This window comes from Phalacrocorax carbo, chromosome 2, assembly GCF_963921805.1.
Source record: "Phalacrocorax carbo chromosome 2, bPhaCar2.1, whole genome shotgun sequence".
In the NCBI taxonomy this organism is placed as follows: Eukaryota; Metazoa; Chordata; class Aves; order Suliformes; family Phalacrocoracidae; genus Phalacrocorax; species Phalacrocorax carbo.
The window spans coordinates 32,550,830-32,569,956 of NC_087514.1; the positions used below are offsets into that span (position 1 = coordinate 32,550,830).

At 42.5% G+C, this 19,127-nt stretch overlaps 1 protein-coding gene across 2 annotated transcripts in view; it reads left to right on the forward strand.

Annotated features, from left to right (window-relative positions):
- Window positions 1–19,127, forward strand: part of TPD52 (tumor protein D52) — a 42,741-nt gene that overhangs the window by 16,033 nt on the left and 7,581 nt on the right. Inside the window, exons 1-4 of one of the 2 annotated variants that reach the window (XM_009501032.2) lie at window positions 9,007–9,193; window positions 14,164–14,279; window positions 15,919–16,067; window positions 17,000–17,101. In XM_009501032.2, coding sequence (XP_009499327.2) covers window positions 9,022–9,193; window positions 14,164–14,279; window positions 15,919–16,067; window positions 17,000–17,101 — 539 coding nt within the window. In that variant the 5' untranslated portion in view covers window positions 9,007–9,021. Of the gene's footprint in view, window positions 1–9,006; window positions 9,194–14,163; window positions 14,280–15,918; window positions 16,068–16,999; window positions 17,102–19,127 lie in introns of those variants that run through there. The other variant, XM_064442503.1, reaches the window with a different exon arrangement.

The window sequence follows — 19,127 nt, forward strand, 5'->3', positions numbered from 1 at the left end:
GAGACAGCTTCAGCCTAATTTCCCTGGGCTCTGTTTAATCAATAGATTGAAGGGTAAGAGGAGGAGAGGCTCCTGTTATAAACAGCATAAAGTAGCTTTAATATAGTGACACTGATAGCTAAGTTGTCTACTTCAAGCTTTTCTTCGTATACAAGAGTGAATTCTTCCTGCTGAAATAGCATACATTCACTTGCTTCCTGGGGAAGGGAGGTCATGGAAAAGTGGATGGCTTTCTAAAACATTTGCCAAGAGCTGCTTCTTTGTTAAAGGCCTAGAATCATGTCAGGCCCAAGAAGTTGCTCACTTGTTCATCTTGTGAGCAAAACATAAGCCAGTCCCTTTTATGCAAATACAGGACTTTTTTTCCCCAGAATCTGGCCCAGCTGGACTGGTCAGCTGCCTTTTTCCTGCAGACTTCTAACTGAAATCAAAGTAGTCTGTACTGATGTAAATGCTCTTGACTTGCTTGTCAGCCGTCATAATAGTCCTGTACGCCAACGTGTGTGAGGAAGTGCCAAGTCTCCTGTGACGTCTCTGTCCCTACTTCAGTTTAGAAAGTATGGGAGAAAATTGAACTTTATTCTGTCAGCAGGCAGGTATTTACAAATCTAATTCACAAGATGAGGGGCTGGCTACAGACCTCCCTCAGGGAAGGGCACTGGGACTCTGTGTTACAGACAATCTCTCCAGGGTTGCAGACTTGTGACTTTGTACAGCCACTGTCTTAATCACAGAATGGCTGAGGCTGGAGGGGTTGTCTGGAGGTCACCTGGGTTGACCCCCCTGCTCAGGCAGGGCCACCTAAAGCCGGTTGCCCAGGACCATGTCCAGACAGCTTTTGAGTATCATCAAGGATGGATTTTGTGAAGTACTTACCCTAAGCCCCGTTGCCTACATCAAATTTTGCGCTGCTTAAGTGCTTCTCTGCTCATTTTACATGTAACATTTACATAGCACATGTACATAATACATCTACCACTTACACAGTAAATGGTGCAAATTCTGTGCTACCCCAAATCCAGGCACAAACTTGGGTAATTATGTGGTGGGAGCTAGTGTGTACCTCAAGCATTGAAGAATGTTTGCAGGTATTAACATATTGCTAAGACTACAGATATTGCTTTTTTATTATTATCCTTTCAGATACTACAGTATGTGATTCAGCCTAATAGGTAGTCATATCTGCTTTGTTCTTAAAGCTTCAGTATCATTTTCATGGTAGGACCGGATACTGTGGAGTGGGAACAGTGGGCTTTTCTGGAGCTGCTGTTCAGAAACAGAAGTTCTGGGGTGCGGTGTCAAAAGAGGGAGGTTTGTTTAGGAGTGCAAAAGAGCTGACTTGTCTTCTGAGGGAGGCTGGGAGTCACTCCAATCATACTCACTCAAGTGAAGCTTTTAATTAGATTTCAAGGTTACCTACTGAAACTTTAAAACAATCCTCTTCTGCAGTACAGCCTTTTCCTAATCTTTTCCAACTGTTGTCTGGCTGCAGCTCAGCACTGTTTCTCTAGCGTTTTTGACAGGTTCAGTCTTTTACCAGAGATTGGAGTCTCCAGAGAATGGCAGCATAACTGGGATAAGCGGCTGAAGTCAAACAACTAAATACATTAATCTGAAATCTACCTGACAGTGTTTTGACTCTGTTAATCTCACTTGGAAATGCTCCTCAGTATTTGCAGTTTGGCCTGACTTCTCCAAAGTTGATGCAATGCCCTATCTGATCACTGGTTGTGGGGTGCTGGCTACTGTGTCCTTTGGCCTGGACTCTTCCCATAGGTTGGAAACGTGTTTCACCTGTTATTGCTGGAGTAGATAAATGTGACTGCTTTGACCACTGTTTAAGACCCAAACTTTGCCGTAAGTCAGGGATTTCTGCCTAAAGAAAATCAAAGTGCTGGAGCAGATGTCTCCAAAAGGTAGTGAAGAACCTGTGCAAATAGACACTCACTGTGGTATCGGTTTGCCTAGTAGCAGAACATGCCAGAGTGTGATCTACTCCCTCACAAGATCTCAGGAAATTAGTCTGAGTTTATAATTGGACTGAGAGGAGGAAAGAACTGCTGCCTATGCTAAGACATGTCTCAGCTGTCTGAAATGCTGTGGGCTGAGACTTTGGTTTAAGAAAAGAACAATACTAGCAACCCCATAATCCTTAAATATAACATTCAGAAGTGTTTGTGTTGTAGGATGATACATCTTGGGAGAATACTGATCATTCTAAGAGGGTTTTGGTTGTTGTTTTTTTTTTTTAATATGAGTAAGTGAAGGCAGCATTTAGCCTTAAGAAAATGTCGGAGAAGGTATTTTTCTACAAAGAGCCATATTGGACAATGCTGTTGCATCAGGGAGAGATAGTCCAGAGAAAGCAGGTGGGAGGAGGCTGAAGTAATGAGATTAATATGGTGGTGTTGAGTTGGACTCTGCTAGAAGACAGTAAATGCCTAAACCCTTAAGCCACAGTCTGCTGATCATTACTAACAGGGCTGTGGAAGCCTGTGCTCATACTCTTCAGCAACTGCTATAGCTGTGCAGCTCCATTCATGTCATGCCCAAATCTCGGGCTGAAAGAGGTACTTGCTGTTAAAAGGAGGGGAGAGAGCATAACAAGGAAATAGGAGCACAAACTTAGGGCTTGCTTAGTGTTTGGGCTTCTGTCCTGTTGCTTCACGGCATCTTTTTCTCTTAATGCAGTTTTAAGGCCTTGGATCAGGTACTGAAAGGCTCTGCTTGTCTGTAAACTGGTAAGACTCTGAAGATCAAATTGATGCTACAGAACTTAGATTGGCTTAAGATGCTTAAGTAGCTTTGTAGCTCTTAAAATGGCTTATGCCCTATAAAATTCAGTTGGACTGGGGAGAGGAGCCTGACTGTTGCTGCCTGATTGGGAACGACCTGGGGAAGATGGGGGTGGGGGAAGACATGGCTGGAAGTGTTTACTACACTGGCAGTTACTGTAAGGCCTGTGGTCAGTCTTGCCTGTTAGCAGACTGAAGAAGATGCAAATTCAAACCAGTTATTGACTGAGCAGGCAGTGGAATCTTAACAGTCAATGTTGAAATAAGAGATGGAATCTTCTTGCTATTTCCCAAAAATAGCAAGCTCCTCTTCCCCCTCTTTGGCAACAACCTTTTCCCTTCATCTTCCCCTGTCCGCTTTTGCTTACTGAATTAAGTGCTGGAGTCATGGTGGGCTTGCTAAAAGTATGGGCTGTGGTGCACAAGTTTGGCAACTCTGTGCTTAAACAAGGCACAAATGCAGGATGTCCAAGATGGTGAAGGTGCCTATGTAGCAGCAGGACTTGTAATTTGATTAGGCACAGATCTTGTGGATTGGTTATTTAGGTGGCTTTATCCAAAGTATTGTTTGAATCTTGTCTTAGGGTAGCCTCTACATTCCTCCAATCCTGAGGCACTGCATTAGTGGTAACCTTTCCATTACCAATTTAACTCTTAGTATGAACCACTACTGAATATGTAGATGAGTTTCTTTGAAGCCCAGAGATGGTATTCAGTCATACTTGAGCTGAGTTTGGTTTCTTCAGGGAAAGAGGAGTATAACTTTTCATGTATGAACAAACTACTGTTCAGCTAAACCTGAATGTGGGAAAGCAGCTTCTCTGCAGGGCTACCATAATATCTTATCCTTGCTTAGCTACCATCAAGGTGGAAGTGCTTTAATGCTATATTGCCTTACCTAAATTGCTGCTAGAGCCTTGGGCCAAGGTGGAAGCTGCAGACCTGAGTAGCAAGTGGTATCTGAAGAAAGAACAATGCCTGAGACTAGGCAGGCAAATAATTGGTTACAGTGTTTGCTCAATCTTAACAGCTTTTCTAGCTGTGCAGGAAGTTCCCTCCCTTATGATTCATGATGTTCATGATCTGTGCTGACTGTTGATACTCAAGAGTTACCTGGAAAAGCTTTAAGCACACTCTCCAACAGAGGAGATTACAACATGATTAATGGCAGGAGTTATGATGGCAATGCTTTGCTGAGCCTTTCTGAGCCACTTTGTGACATTCAGTTGAACTTGTTGGTAATTGGTTCAAGCATTCTTGACAGAATTTATCTACCTTTGTGCTAGTCTCTCAAATACTGGCTTCTAAAATGGCATAGATGACTTAACTACCAACCTCTTAGTTATCCTGAGTTGTTAAGGGCAAATGAGTACTTGTTCTGGATCAGAGAAAACTTCGGTTTTAATCTCTTGCATAGTGAGCAAAACCCCACTGCTACTTGTCTCTGGAGCAGCTGTGTCCTTAGGCCTCAAGATCTCTTCAGGTACTGGCTTGCAGCTGATACCTGCAGCAACTAAGGTACACCTGTAACAACCAAATTAGCTATGCAGGGTGAGGAACAAAGATATTCAAGCATGCATGATAACTACTCTAAGCCACTTAACAGAAGTCTAAATTTAAGCTTCAGCTTTAAAATATCTGTCTTGCACTGGGAAGGCAGAGTACCTCTAGCAGGGTATGGTTCTACAGCCTCAGCTTGAGCCAGCTGCATGTGCTCTGAATTACTGTGAAGAATGAGGAGGAGGAAGGCCATGCAGTGGGATATTTTGGTCATGGGAGGGCCCTTTAGAAAGGCCTCATAATGAGCCTGTTTTCATCGTACAGAGAAATCTTGATTTGTGCCATTGCTTAGCTATGTTCAGACTGTCGAGAGCTCTTAAACTTGTCAAAAAGCTTCACGCTGCAGAGCAAAACCTTTCTTTTTGGTTCTGTGTGGCTGCTGTCTGTCATCCCCATTCTGCTTTATTTCCTTGGGGCCATCCCTTTAATTTGGCAAGTCCCTTGGAGAGAAACTCATTCCTCTTCCACATGCACCACACTAACAGCTAGCCAGGCCTACCTTCTTCGGACTGCCCTTAGGCAGTATAGGGGGAGTGCTGCCTCACTCGGCCCTGAATCCCAGGGTGTGCGAAGGAGCTACTGGGGAAGATGTGGATAAACTGACTGTAATGACTGGCAGGGGAGTACTTGTCTTCCCTGAAGTGGATGAGCTGGGGATGACCAGTATCCTAGAAGTTGCCCTATAGCAGGTTTGGAAGGGTAGACTGCAGTCCTTTCTCCTTACAGCCAGATTGGCTTGTACTTCAGGGTGAAGACCATCAAACTTGCCTAGCTGATGAGGGAGAAGCTTGTTCAGCAAGACAGCTTCCTTCATTGCCAGGTAGGATTTGCAGCTGAGAATAGCAAGGAGTGATGTTCCCGTAAACCCCTGCAGGTAAGACAGCAGGAGCCTGGCAGCTTGTCTGGGAGGTGGTATGGCAACCCAGTTCTATGGCCACTATAAGATAGATCAATCTGAGCAAAGAAGGTAGATCAAAGTAAGGGGTACGTCCGTCTCTTAGCAATGGTCAGTAATATTTCTAAAGCTAGAGAATTCTCAGGTGACTTCTGGGTTCATGTTTGGACTATGCATAAGCCAGGGCAAAAGCAGAATTCAGCCTCTCATGTGGAGGCTCAGGTTTGTAACTCAGCAGACCTTCCCTGTAAGCCAAACATACGTTCTAGCAATGGGCAATGCCCTGTACTTCTCTCTGACTACATTGAAGATGTGTTGGAGAGTTTGGCCGATACATGCTTCTGTCTGCAGTGCTGATGGGCCAGGTCAGTGGTCTTAAACTGGCAATCCAGATGCCTCTAAGGTCATGAAGCCAACTTTTGCACAATAAAGATGCAGGAAAAGTGCCAACTTTTTTTGAATGGATGGTATGGGGTAAAACTGAATGCAGGGAGTTTCCTGTAAATGACAAGAATGTAAGTGTTGACTCCGGTAAATGTCCCTGACCAGGAAATTATATTCCTGATTGTTAGCAGTGATGAACAAGTGTTCATATTAGGTTCTTTGTCCCATAATTTGAGCAGTGGATGTTGTCTACCTTGATTTCAGTAAGGCATTTGACACTGTCTCCGATAGCATCCTCACAGGCAAGCTAAGGAAGTGTGGGTTGCGTGAGAGGACAGTGAGGTGGACAGAGAACTGGCTCAACAACAGAACTCAGAGGGTCGTGATCAATGGAGCAGAGTCTGGATGGAGGCCTGTCACTAGTGGTGTTCCCCAGGGGTCTGTGCTGGGTCCAGTCCTGTTCAACATATTCATCAATGACCTGGATGATGGGATAGAGTGTAACCTCAGCAGGTTTGCTGATGATGCTGAGCTGGGAGGAGTGGCTGATACACCAGAAGGCTGTGCTGCCATCCAATGAGACCTGGCAGGCTGGAGAGCTGGGCCGAGGGGAACCTGATGAAATTCAACAAGAGCAAGTGCAAGGTCCTGCACCTGGGGGGGAACAACCCCATGCACCAGTACAGGTGGGGGGCTGAACTACTGGAAAGCGGCTTTGTTGAGAAGGACCTGGGAGTGCTGGTGGATAGCAAGGTGACCCTGAGCCAGCAACGTGCCCTTGTGGCTAAGGTAGTCAACGGTATCCTGGGCTGCATTAAAGGGAGTGTGGCCAGCAGATGGAGAGAGGTTATCCTCCTCCTCTACTCTGCCCTAGTGAGACCACATTTGGAGTACTGTGGCCAGTTTGGGTCCCGTTGTCATCCCCCCCCTCCAGGTTAAGAAGGGTGTGGAACTGCTTGAGGAAGTCTAGCAGAGAGCTACCAAGGTGATCAGGAGACTGGAGCATCTCCCTTATGAGGAAAGGCTGAGACACCTGGGTTTGTTCAGCCTGGAGAAGAGAAGACTGAGGGGGGATTTCATCAATACCTATAAATAATCTAAAGGGTGGGTGTCAGGATGATGGGACTAGGCTCTTTTCAATAGTGCCCAATGACAGGACGGGGCAATGGGCACAAGTTGGAACACAGGAAGTTCCACCTGAATATGAGGAAAAACTTTTTTCCTGTGAGGGTGACAGAGCAGTGGAAGCGGCTGCCCAGGGAGGTTGTGGAGTCTACTTCCCTGGAGACATTCAAAACCCACCTGGATGCATTCCTGTGCCCCTGCCCCAGGTGTCCCTGCTCAAGCAAGGGGGTTGGACGAGATGATCTCCAGAGTTCCCTTCCAACTGCTACCATTCTGTGATAATAGCTACTTTCAGTTGTGGGAGCCTGCTGGCATCGACTCGTGCTACATTGAGTGACTCTCTGGGGTTTGGAAAAAGTCCTGGGGGGTAGCCTCACCTTCACTGTCTCTTTCTGTGTCAGGAGATCAACAGTAGAAAACACCCAGCTCTTCCAGTGTGCCACATCTGATAACTTGTCATTTTGCCTAATCCAGTTAGTACAGCTACTGGTCGAGTCTTTTGTACAGAGGGCAGTCCCTGTCAGCTGAGTTATACAAGGGAAGGCTGCAAAGCAGAATCAGTAGCTATTCATATTAGCATGCTTGGTTAATAGAGAGTATGTTATTACTGTAGCCATATTACAGTTCTGTGCTGCCTCTGGATGCTTTAACTAGAATCTGTGACCAAGGCTTTGACCTTTGCCAGGTGAACTTTGCAGTACTTCTGGCAGATGCCACAGCCACGTGTCAGAAATGCAGAGGGGCATTGTATTTTCTTCTTTTCAGTGCATTCGGAAAACAGCAGAGACCTGTGTTTCAGGCTCTGGCACTCTCATTGTTATGAGCCTGCAGGTAGGCTGCGCCAGAAGCCAATGTAGGGCTGCAGCCTAAAGGAACTGCTCTTTAATTAGCTGAAAGGTCTGCTCCTGTGCCTGCTGACTGCAGTGGAAATGGGAAGTTACAACTTCAGAAGTGACGCTTTCTTCTCATATCCCCGGGGCATACATTGACCAGGCTTGACTTGGGCTTGCTACAAGGCTCCTTCACTTCCACGGCTTTGAGCGGAAGGTAGTGTAATGTCTCTGGGCAGCTTTGTCTTCAAATATCCCTCTTACAGTGTAGGAAAAGTGTGTTTTCCTCCACACACAAAACAGTGGAGCATTTGATTATGCTGCTCTGAGTGCCAGCTGCAGTGAGGAGCCTGGGTGAAGGTGTGGGGTTGGGAGGAAATTGTTACTTAGCTGTAAAGGTGATCTACACTGCTAGGAAGCTTGTGTTTTCGGTGAAAGAAGCTGACCTTGGAAGAGAGAAACATACGTAGTGAAGCACTGCCAAACTGTGCTGGATATCTCTCTTGGGTAAGAAGCACTTCTGCTTCCCAGAGCTAAATCTTATACCCCCAGCGCAAAGTCAGATGGCTTATGTAAGTTGATCTTACTTTATGGTATATGTGTCAGAACATAAATACATTTCATGAAGGTGAAGCATTCCAGTGTTACCGGTTCCTTGCATAACTGGCTGCTCTAAGTGATGCTGGCTGAAGCACCAAGGGCATAGGGCGGTGCACTTCAATAATTTTTTTTTTAAAAAAAACCAACCAACCCTACCCAGATATGTTTAGCCTCATGGGCAAAAATCATAATGCACATTTAGCATGTTCATTAAAAAAACCTAGGTGGTGTTCATAGCGTAGCCTTCACAGATGAGGGCTCCTTCTTCCTATTCTGAGCTCTCACTACAGTGTAATACGTGGGCAGCAGACACTAGGTTCTGGCTACTGGTTATTACAGTGGTGGAATCAGCTGGATAAATAAATAGTTTTGCATGCAGAATTTTCCATTAATCAGAGGAAAAAGTCCTACACAGATGGTATATAGGATAGATTATGGCTGGTAATCCTTTTGTGTCCTAGAAGATTAAGGATATCCTGGTGTAGCTGCAGTCAGCTGACCTTTTTTGATTTAAATGATTGAAAATTCTTGACGCAATTCTGCAGAGGACCAAGGCTCTTCAAGAAGCCACAAACAGTGCACTGTGAATGTTTGTTAAAGGAACGGTCTGTTTAAGTCCAGCCCTGGTTATAAATTTACAGGACTTAACTTCGTGCCATAGTAAACACCAGCAGCTACAAGATGGCTAAGAAATCACTTGCTAGATGGCTTTATCAAATCTAACAGAGGTGCAAGAGAGCTGAATTTAATGAGGCGGTATAGTGAGTGTCATGTGAAGAGATGGAGGGTTTCTGAATCCTGCTGTCCGGGTTGCCCCAGAAAGCGAAGATGAATGCTTCGGTGGAAGAAAAGGACAGTTGCGTGCTCTGAATTTTCTGGCATGGATCTGTATGAGGATTACAAATCACCCTTCGATTTCAATACTGGAGTGAACAGAAACTATCTTTACCTGTCACCTAGCATAAACCTTTCTCCACCTGGATCCCCTACACTGGCGAAGTCTGGTAACTTCGTTCTCTTTCTTTTTCAAAATTTATACATGGAAAGCTTACTGACTAATATCTGTCAAAAGTAACTTCTCAAATCAAAAATCTATAAAATTTGGCTGAAAAGCAGGTGTAAATGAAGGTAAAAGTTGACCTGCTCTTAACGCAGTAGTTTGTTATCTTTGATGTGTCTGTAGGTAATATCTCATGAACTATGCATTTACCAGCTTTACCTTATTTGTTATCTCTCAATTCAGTAGAAAGGCAGTTTGAAGGAAAACTAAGGAAAAATTAGGAACAAAAGGGCAACTTCTGCAACATTGGAGTAATTGTCCTAGTTTGACTATTAGCTTTTGGCAGGGAGGGAGATAGGAATTGCATACTTAGTATGACTTCAGAGCTCTGGATAGTCTAGCATCTGCTCTTATTAGTACTGAAAATATCATCAATTAAGAAAAATATGCCCTCTAAAACCTGTACTCTGTTCCACCTTGCATTTTAAATGCTGTAAATCTTATACCTGCAGGCATTAACTGTAGTTGTGCTCCCCTCAGGAAGTGGCTGTTGTGTGCTGTGCTGCAGTGGCATCTGCCTACTGCTTAACCCTGCTAGATTCTAGCTGGTAACCTGTTGTACAGAACACCTACAGCTGTGCCTCCCAACATATCCTAGTCTGGTTTTACCACCTCTCCTTTTCATTCCATGTTGCTGGATGTGGTCTTCCAGAGTAATTAAAAATACAGAAAGCTTAGCCCTACTTTGGGTGTGACAAAGCCAAGCAAAGTTACAAAGCTGTTGACTTTTTTTTGTGAGCTTGTTCTTTAAAAAATCTTAGAGAAACCTGCATCGCTTGGGGAACCTCTGTGTGAACTAAAAGAAACCCCTCTGTGAACTTAATGACTAGGGGCCTCTGGGGAGCAGTGGTCAGCTTTCACTTCTGCAATTACTGCATCTCCCACCTTTTCTAAAGGGGGGGAGCCGTCCTTTGTATCTGGTGGTGATGTATCACCATAAGCACCAACCTTTGGGCTTTTTTTTCTTTTTCATTCACTTTGAATGAGTATATGATTAGTGTTTGGGAGAAGCCCAAGAATTTTCTCCCCTGAGATGAAGCTTTGGCTTTTTCACTGAGATAAATGGGAAGCACTTAAACTTGATCTTTCTTATATATTGCAAAATAAATATCCTCTGTAGCACTGTACGTTACTCAAATGTTGATCTTATAATCTTGTAACAGCTTGTTCTCCTGAACTTTAACATGCACCTTTTTTCTTTAGCTATGCCAACTGTATAGTGATAGCCAAAATGCTCATTCAGAGTGAAAGATAAAGCTTTGTGAAAGCTAATCCGCCCCCACCCCAAAGGCTGCTCATCTGAAATGACCAATACTTCCTTAAACTGCTCGTATTTACTGCTAATCTCTGAATTCAGGCCAGAAAGAGGTAGGAACTTCTGGTCAAAATAGACCATGAACTTGGGTTGAAACCAACCAAAGCAAACCCCAAACCAGAAAACCTGAGTGTAATTTGAATGACTCTAATGCTTTGCCTACCCTGGCAGAGTAATAAGGACTTAAGTGCCGTTTCCTGAATGTGTTCTGTGGAGTCCTAATCAACTACCTTGTTCGTGTCTTAATTTGGTTCATTTAAGTAGATCTAATAAACTGCTGGGATAATATGTTAATCTTAGAAATAGACACCTAAAAACTGACCTTGAAACAAGGTAAGTTTTCCCAATACTAGATGTTACCCATTTTTCCCCAGCAGAATTTTTATTCCGTTTGAGATGTGAAATGCTCAGCTAAGCTTGGTTATAGCAATCAGAGTACCAAATGACTGAATTTTAAGTCTTGTGGAACTTTAAAGAAGCAAGAGAACTGAAGAAAGGTAGCAAGTCGGTAGCCAGTAACAACAGTTCTGCTGGTGAACAGCGAAGACCACAAGTGAGAAATACTCTCTTAACAGCTTGAGTTGAAGTATTTCTGTTAGCTGACTGCTAGTTTCCTGGTTTCTTGTCCCACACCCCACAAAAATATCTAAGGTGGGCTGTGTACCTTTCCTTTGGAAGCTTGCTCAAAGCCAGGATCTTACTGTCTGTCAGCCCTAGTTTATGGTGTATATTTGAGTTGCAGCCACACCATTGTGGAGGTCTGTGGGTGGTTATCCGTGCAGACAACTGCTGCTTGGTCAGACTGCCTTGCACGGCCTTCCTATAGCACAGATGAACCCTGTGTCCTGCAAATACTGAAGTGAATTGAGGAATGGGAGTAAAGCGAGCAGAGAGGTGAACAGTAGCAGGGGATGAGAGGGGAGGTGCAGGAATATAGACTGTTGGGAAGGTGTTTGCATGGAGCCAAAAAAAAAAAAGTTATAAATAGGAGGGGGGAAGCAGGTGAGGAGAGGAAGGCATGGTTAGATGTATGGGGTGAGGTATGGAGGATTTTGAGTAGCAGTAATTTCCTGTCTTCCTAAAAGATCTAGAGGCAGGAAGGGGAGGAGAGATCATTCCCTTGCTTCTTAGGATTGTGTTTTAATTTCAATGTAGGCAACAAGCAGCACAAACTCCCTTAAAACACTAGTTTTCCAAAACAGAAGCTATTGCTGTGGGAGACAATCTAGCATGTTTTCCTACTGCTGGATTCACTTGATCTGTTTTTGGTGAGATAATCCAGATGACTCTTTGTAACCAGATTGCACAGACTTTCAGCTGGATGTGCTAATGCTCTTGGAGTCAGTGTGGTCTTTGGTACTTGCAGGCCTTCCAGAATGGCTTTTGCAGTGGCAAGCTCTGTAATCCCTGAAGGGTCTGCAGACAGAGAACACGATCAGGTGTCAGAGGCCAAGCCTACAGGGGGTTGTAGAGTGTCAGAGGAAAATGCAGTTTAAATTGTGAGTTTTCCTTCAGTATAGGCATAGGTAATTAAGAGGCTAAATAGCAATTTTACAAAAAGGTATGGCATTCTTAACTGTTTGATGTTAAGAAAAGGAAATAGGTTGATGTATAAAACAATAATTTTCTGATTGTGAGACATGAGTTGTAATCCTCTTCTTTTAGTGCTGTAATGCTGTGCTTTGGTTTGAGTGTTAGACTGAAACTTTTTTTTCTGTCCTAAATTTCTGTCATAAAATAGTGTATTGGGAAACCTGTAGGAACTATATTATGTTTGTGTAGAAAACAGAGGTAAATACCTGGGAAAATGTGGTACGGATTTCATAAATGCAAAATGGGGTTTTGTTGCTTTCTGTATGCTTCCTTCTCAGTGTACTCCAGGGTAACTTAGCATTTACAAATGTTCAGCCCATGTAGCAGTGTGCCTCTAGAGGACAAGTGTTCTGGACACAAATACAAGCAGAAAACATACTGTTTTGCAAAGAATTTGTGAAACGGAGCTTTACCTCAGTAAAGCCTTTCAGTAACTTGATGAAGGTCATATCATAGGTCATAGAATACCTACAACTATTTACAGACTCACAGAATCTTTTTTCCCCTGACTTTTCAGTTGGTTGTGATGTGGCTATATCAAGCCTCACAACAAAATCATAGTGGTGGTCTCACTGCACGTTAATGAATTTTTGGATTCCCAGACCAAACAGTAGTATGGAGTGCCATCACAAGCTGGTGAAATGAGGATGGAATTTTATCTGATTAATTACTATAGTACTACTAAGGGAACATTAAATAAGTCCTCAACGTGTCCAAATTATATATTTGTATACATATATACACATACATACAGTCATCCTCTCTCCTTACAATCCTGGTTTTTTTTCCCTTCTATTTTAAGATTTTTTAAATTTCATTTATTTTTTACTATCTATAAAGCTATTTTACCTCTTTAATAGAGAATTAGTTCTGGGAACCTACAACCATTCCAGCATGCAGTCTCTGTGCAAACTGGTCTCTTTGCAAATTAGAACAGAATTCCTTAATTCTGGAAAACTGTATGTTTAAGTGTGAGCTATAGAGATTCAAAATGGGAAATCTTTTGCTGGAAAATCTGTTTGTTGCATTAAAAGGGGTTTAAAGTGATCTTACTGCAAGCACTAAGGACTGAGAATAAAAACCTTTTGAGTGAGTGCATCATAATAATACAAATAATATTGTTCTCCTTCCTTTCCCTGAAGCTGTGAAGGCAAAAGTTGAGGAAGACCATAGGGGTGTTTGGGATTCGTACAGAGGAGTTTGTCAGAGCTTTGATTTCTGTATTTGGAAGGGGAAGAGGCAGCAATGTGAGTGGATGCGCATCCTCATCACTCCCTTCGCAGCGCTCCACCGCTTCGTCTGAAGTGATGGTGTTTTGTTCCTAAGCTCCTTCTCCAGGCTTCTCATCTGTCTTAATGTCCAGGCACAAAACAGCAGCTTACTTCTAGTTCTGTGATAACTGTGACTTTCTAGCTAGAGTGGTCCCAGTTACTAGAGGCAAAGAGGTTGAGCAGGGTACGGGGAAGAATTTGTACTTGCAGTTCAACCTTTTTCTCCACTGTTGCTGAGCTTGCTTGTTGCCATGACTGCTCCCAGTGTGCAGATAATGGGCATTTTTTAAGGTGATCCAGAGAGCGGTGAGCGAGGGAGCCTCTGCATTGGTCTAGAGCACCTCCAGCGCTTCCAGAGTTTCAGTGCCACCTGATCAAGAGAGAGTAGAGGGCACATGGACTCCTGTGCAGAGGTTGTGTAGGAACCACTGGTTGGGATGTAGTGTTCTGCACCTTGGTTTCTGTCAGAGTAGTGGGATGCATTGTTCTCAATGTTTCTGGTCTCCTATTATAGCAGCAGTTGCAATTATATTGAGCTTTAAGACAACTTGATAGAACAAAACAGCCAGTAAAATGTCTCTGGTTTCCTGTATGCCATAGTATTCGGGGAGTGTGACTTTGGTGTCTTCTCAACAGTTTTCTTTGTGCACTGGCACAAAAAGGCTGTATATTAATGTTGGCTGCTATCTGGCAGACACATGATGATCTGACTTCTAATGGTTTATTCATCTTAAGGGCTGCTGAGGAGTGACTCTATACCTGAGGTTGGAGAGGATGCTGCTGCTACAGTTGATATGGCAGAAACACTCACAGAAGAAGAACAGGATGAGCTAAGAAAAGAGCTTGCTAAGGTAAATCTCTTGTAAATAGCTCTTAAACTGTTCTTGGGTATGAAAATCTGGGATAATGCTGTCTTTGAACATACAGTTAATGGTTTACATATTTATTCTGTGTCTAAAGCCGGGTATAGCACTCGGAGGGAAGGTGTCAAGGAGAAAAGAACAGCCAGTTCTAGCTATCGGGAATTAAGATTGAAGGGCTGAGTGTACAGATCTTAAACCAAGATGCATAAATGCCTAACCCTTTTTTTCCTCAAGTGAGAAGAGGGTAAATAAGCTGTCAAAGAGAACGTGGTTGGAAGCCAAAACCAAGTATTGTCTCAACTGGTATGGAGTAACTAAAGCTGTTGTTTTCATGAAGGAAGCTTCATAGTAATATCTGTTTTGCTAATATCTAACAATGTAACTGTTCTTGTCCATAGTTCATATAGCAGAAATTTTCTTTAAGACTGAGTTAAAGTAGTGTTTTTTGAAGGACAGTCAAGCCTGATACATGCATTTCAAAGTTGTTGAAGTCAACCTTTTTTGAGTCACCAGTTTTTTTTTCTTTTGTAGCTCTATGTGACTTTAGGACCCTAATAAAAGGCACTAACGTAAGCCTAAGGTTGGCAAACAAAGGTTAGCTGTGAAATAAGCACATTGAACGCAGTCTTGGTTTTGGTCGTCCAGAGTATTATTTCATGCCAAACCAATCAGCTGCAGATGGTGAGGGAAATTTGGCCCTGCTAAGGTACGTCACGCTGGACTTTGGAGAGGTATCTAGAACAAAGGTGCATCGAAGATACTGGTATTTCCTCAAAGGAGCTTAAATGAGTGGGCAGCCTGATGCTCTAAAGTAGCGTGGTCCAGTCTGGATGAGGAAGTAGGACTAGATATATGCTTTCGCCTTTGTACGTATGGCCTTAGTGCCTCTGTCACGTCTATATTGCCCACAGAATGGCATAGTAAAACTGTTTTGACATCTCTGGTCATGATCTGGTCGTGGTTTTGTGAGAGGCCTAAGTGACCATCTGTGTAAAAAAGGAAGCATACAAACAATAGTTTTCTACTTGCTTAAAAGGTGCTGTGTTTTTGGTTTTGTGTTCTTTTGGTGGGTGGTTTGGTTTTTTTTAACTGCTCCGTCTGCTGCCATTTCCATCCCTGCTCTGGGGAGAGCACTCCTGTGGCTGGATCCAGCCTGCAGTTGCTGCCTTAAGCCACAAAGCAACCTTTCTGTTCAAGCAAGGAGACAAAACTTGTGTATGGATCAGACTTGCTCCGAGCTTCCTGATACTGGTCATGCATTGGTATCTCTGCTGACGTGGAAGGAGAATACAGGCTTGGCTATTGTCCCAGGTTTGACTAATCTTCAAGCTTCACATAGCTAATGTTGTCTAAAGGTAATGTTTTCTAACCATACAGTCTTCTAGTTATCAACTTCCTCATGCATATTCCAGTAACAGAGCTAGCTGCAGGTAGATTACTTCTTAGTAGCTCTTGTTGTAGACTATGTTGGATTTCCTTTTTAGTATTTAGAAACAACTGAGAGGCAATGTTAAAAATGTGTTAACCCTCCCATTACTGATGCCTCGTAGATGTTTTAATAAATACACAGTTAAATGGCTGGGTATATTGCTTGTTAACTTACCTCTCATCAACTCTGCTGCTGCAGGTGGAAGAGGAAATCCAAACGCTCTCACAAGTGCTAGCTGCCAAAGAGAAGCATCTAGCAGAAATCAAGAGAAAGCTGGGAATCAACTCATTACAGGAACTAAGGCAGAACATTACCAAAAGCTGGCAAGATGTTACATCGACCACAGTGTATGTACCAGTTCATGATGATTGTCTCATCTGTTGAGGTGAAAACTGTAGTTCTTGTCATGTCTAAACCCTCTGTTCTTGTGAGGTGAGTGCAGATAACACAAAGTTAAGTTGCACTGAAACTTACCTGGATAAATCATCATAGATTTCTTTAAATAAGGCTGCTATTAGCTGTATCATCTTAGGCAAAATAAGAATGAGTGACCATAATATGGGCGTTTCTAATACACTTTTTGTCTGACAGGTCGCAGATACCATTACTGAGATACCAAGGTGTCCTAAGTCCAACAGAATACCCTTCTTTTCCTGCCTGAAAAATTGTTGTAAACTGAACTCATGCATGAAGAGTGCAAAGCTACAGTTAATGTTCTTGCCAAACACAACTGTTAGTTTAAAGTCTAGAGTGAACTGCCTTCTGCAGTAAATGACTACACAGAATTTAAGAGGATGTACCTCAAATGTTTTATGGAGAAGTTTACTGACGTTCGGTATAAGATTTTTAGATGCTTGGCACAAAAAATAGACCTCTGTTCTTTTTCAGTGTGTGCTCATGGTGTTCTTGGGTTGGTTTTTTTTGTTTTGTTTGGTTTTTTTTTAATGTGTGGTTTTTATTGTTGGTTTTGGTTGGGTGTGGTGGTTTGGGTTTTTTGGGGTGTGGGGTGTGTGTGTTTTTAGTCCTACAATACTGGATAGCATCTGTTCTGGGGGTGGGGTAGTAGGTGTGTGTTGGTGAACCTGATCTGAAGTCTGAGGTGGCAAAGATGCTGTAGCCAGAAGGGACTGCAATGGCTCAAAATAATGTATTCGGTGGCTTGTCCATTTGACCTCAAAGTTGAAATATACCTCTGGGTTTGATACAAATATACATACACTAAAAGGTTCCTTAGGTGTTTTATTAAAATAACTACAGATTTAATTTTGTTTGAACACAGATACAAGAAAACATCAGAAACCCTGTCTCAGGCTGGTCAGAAGGCTTCTGCTGCTTTTTCATCTGTTGGTTCAGTCATAACTAAGAAGTTTGAAGATGTCAGGTAGGTTTCTTTAGCTTTTCCCAAGCAGTTGCATTTTTGATTTTAAGCAGGTGATCACTGAAATAAATTATGCTGTTAATGTACCTAGACCAACTTTTAGAGGTGCTATCAAGAACCCTCAGCATCCGTTTTAGGAGAGCTGAGCAAATTGCTGCACAGTGTGCTTGTATGTCCTCACTGATGCAGAAGAGTTCTGTGGTGTGTACTGTATATATGCAAGGGAAGCAATGTGTGCTATTACCTCTACTGCTGCTCTTATTTTTCTGGTAGGATTGCAGGTGGCAGTGTCTCTGCCTGCCTCTGTGTGACGCACATAGCACTGTCATCTCTGTTCTCTGACTTTCTCAGCTTGCAGAATACTACATTTAAACAACTAATGTCTTCAACTGTTTGTGGTTTGGTTTAGTTGTTGTGGGTTTTAGGTTTTTTTTGTTTTTTTCTTTTTTGGTCTTGTGTGTGGAATCCTTTCAGGTGTGTTTTGTTTCTTTGTTAGCTGTTTTATGGCATAACAGTGGCTTGATTTTTATTACCTTTTAAATAGACTATTGGTACTTTTTAATTCTTAAATATTGGCATGCAACATGTTTTGACTTTGTATCAAATGACACGGCCCTTCATGCAAATTAGGTAAGTTTGGTTGTCATTTTTAGCACTATTGTGAGCTGCATGCAAAGCTCTTTGATGCAATTCAATCATGCTTAGCTTACAATTCTTTGATTATATAATTTTTACTACTGGAACATATAGAACTACTCATCTCTGTTTTTAACTTGTGAACAGTGGATCAAACTTATTTTTCAATTATTTGACAAATAAAAATTCACTTATTCTAACAGAATATTGCTGCATTGGAAAGCAGTGTAACAAAATCAGCCCTGTTTTGAAATGCTGCCATTAACCTCTTTCTTGCTTTTTGAAGTCTAGTGAGAAAACACTTTGAGGTGCAGCTACACAGTTACATATTTTTCTTCAGATTTATCAGAACTCCTTTCTCTCTTTAATGCTTACTCTGGCATTGTGCAGACTACAGGCATTTTCACATTCCTTTAGGTAAGGTGGGCACAAGAATTGTTTCTGAAACTAAGCATGTAGTCAGACTGTCTCCATTAAAATCTTAAGTTTTTTGTCTGTAAAAGGTAATATATTTTTTTTCTAGTGTTAGTTAATGTAAAACTGAAGCTCTAATGTCAGGGAAGATGTTTCTTCATGCTCACCTGGTAACTATACTAGAACATGAAATCTTGAGGATACATGACAATCAAGTAGTAAGAAAGGAATCTGTTAAAATGAGTCTGCAGGTTTTTCTGTACAGAGACAGAACATGGTTTTGAGGTCAATGGCATGCAGAATTCTTCCTTCTTTTTGTCTGTACAGTGTCTGTGCCTTGACGGAGTAGAAATTGTCCCTTTTTTATGTCTATTACAATGGTTGTTTAGCATTGTGACTCTAATCAAATCATCTAGAGTCTAAATGTAAAATAGTTTATGCATTCTGTTCATAGCACATCTAGTGAAACAGTCCTTATCTTTGAGCTGATTACCTTAGCAGCTCCAGAAACTGAGTATTTTAGTTACCTTGTCTGCATTGGCTTTTATCTGCCTAGTCTAAGCAAATATTCAATGTTAAGTTTTCAGCAGTTAAAATTCCTGTGTAGCAACTTCTGTCCCTTCCCTCTCATCCTGTCTATGCACACCTCTAAGTCTGGCTTCATCTCTTCTTTATTCTCCCACTACGTAGCTAAAGACAGAAGTAGGATTTCTACAAAGATGTAGGGCTCTGGCTCCTAGAATGTGAACCAGGAGCTGTAGCCCCAGGGGCAGTGCCTGGGGAGGAGATGGGCAGCATCATGGAACACTATCAGAACTCAAAAGCTGAAGTGAGCTCAGTTTGCTCAAGTGCAAGAACAGCAGCCTGTCTGAAATACGTCCTCTTTAGCATCAGTAAGGCAAAGGGAGCCTGGAAGATGTCTCTATACCTTTTGGATACAAAGCTCTGCTACTTAACAGGGTTCACCTTTCTTCCTTAA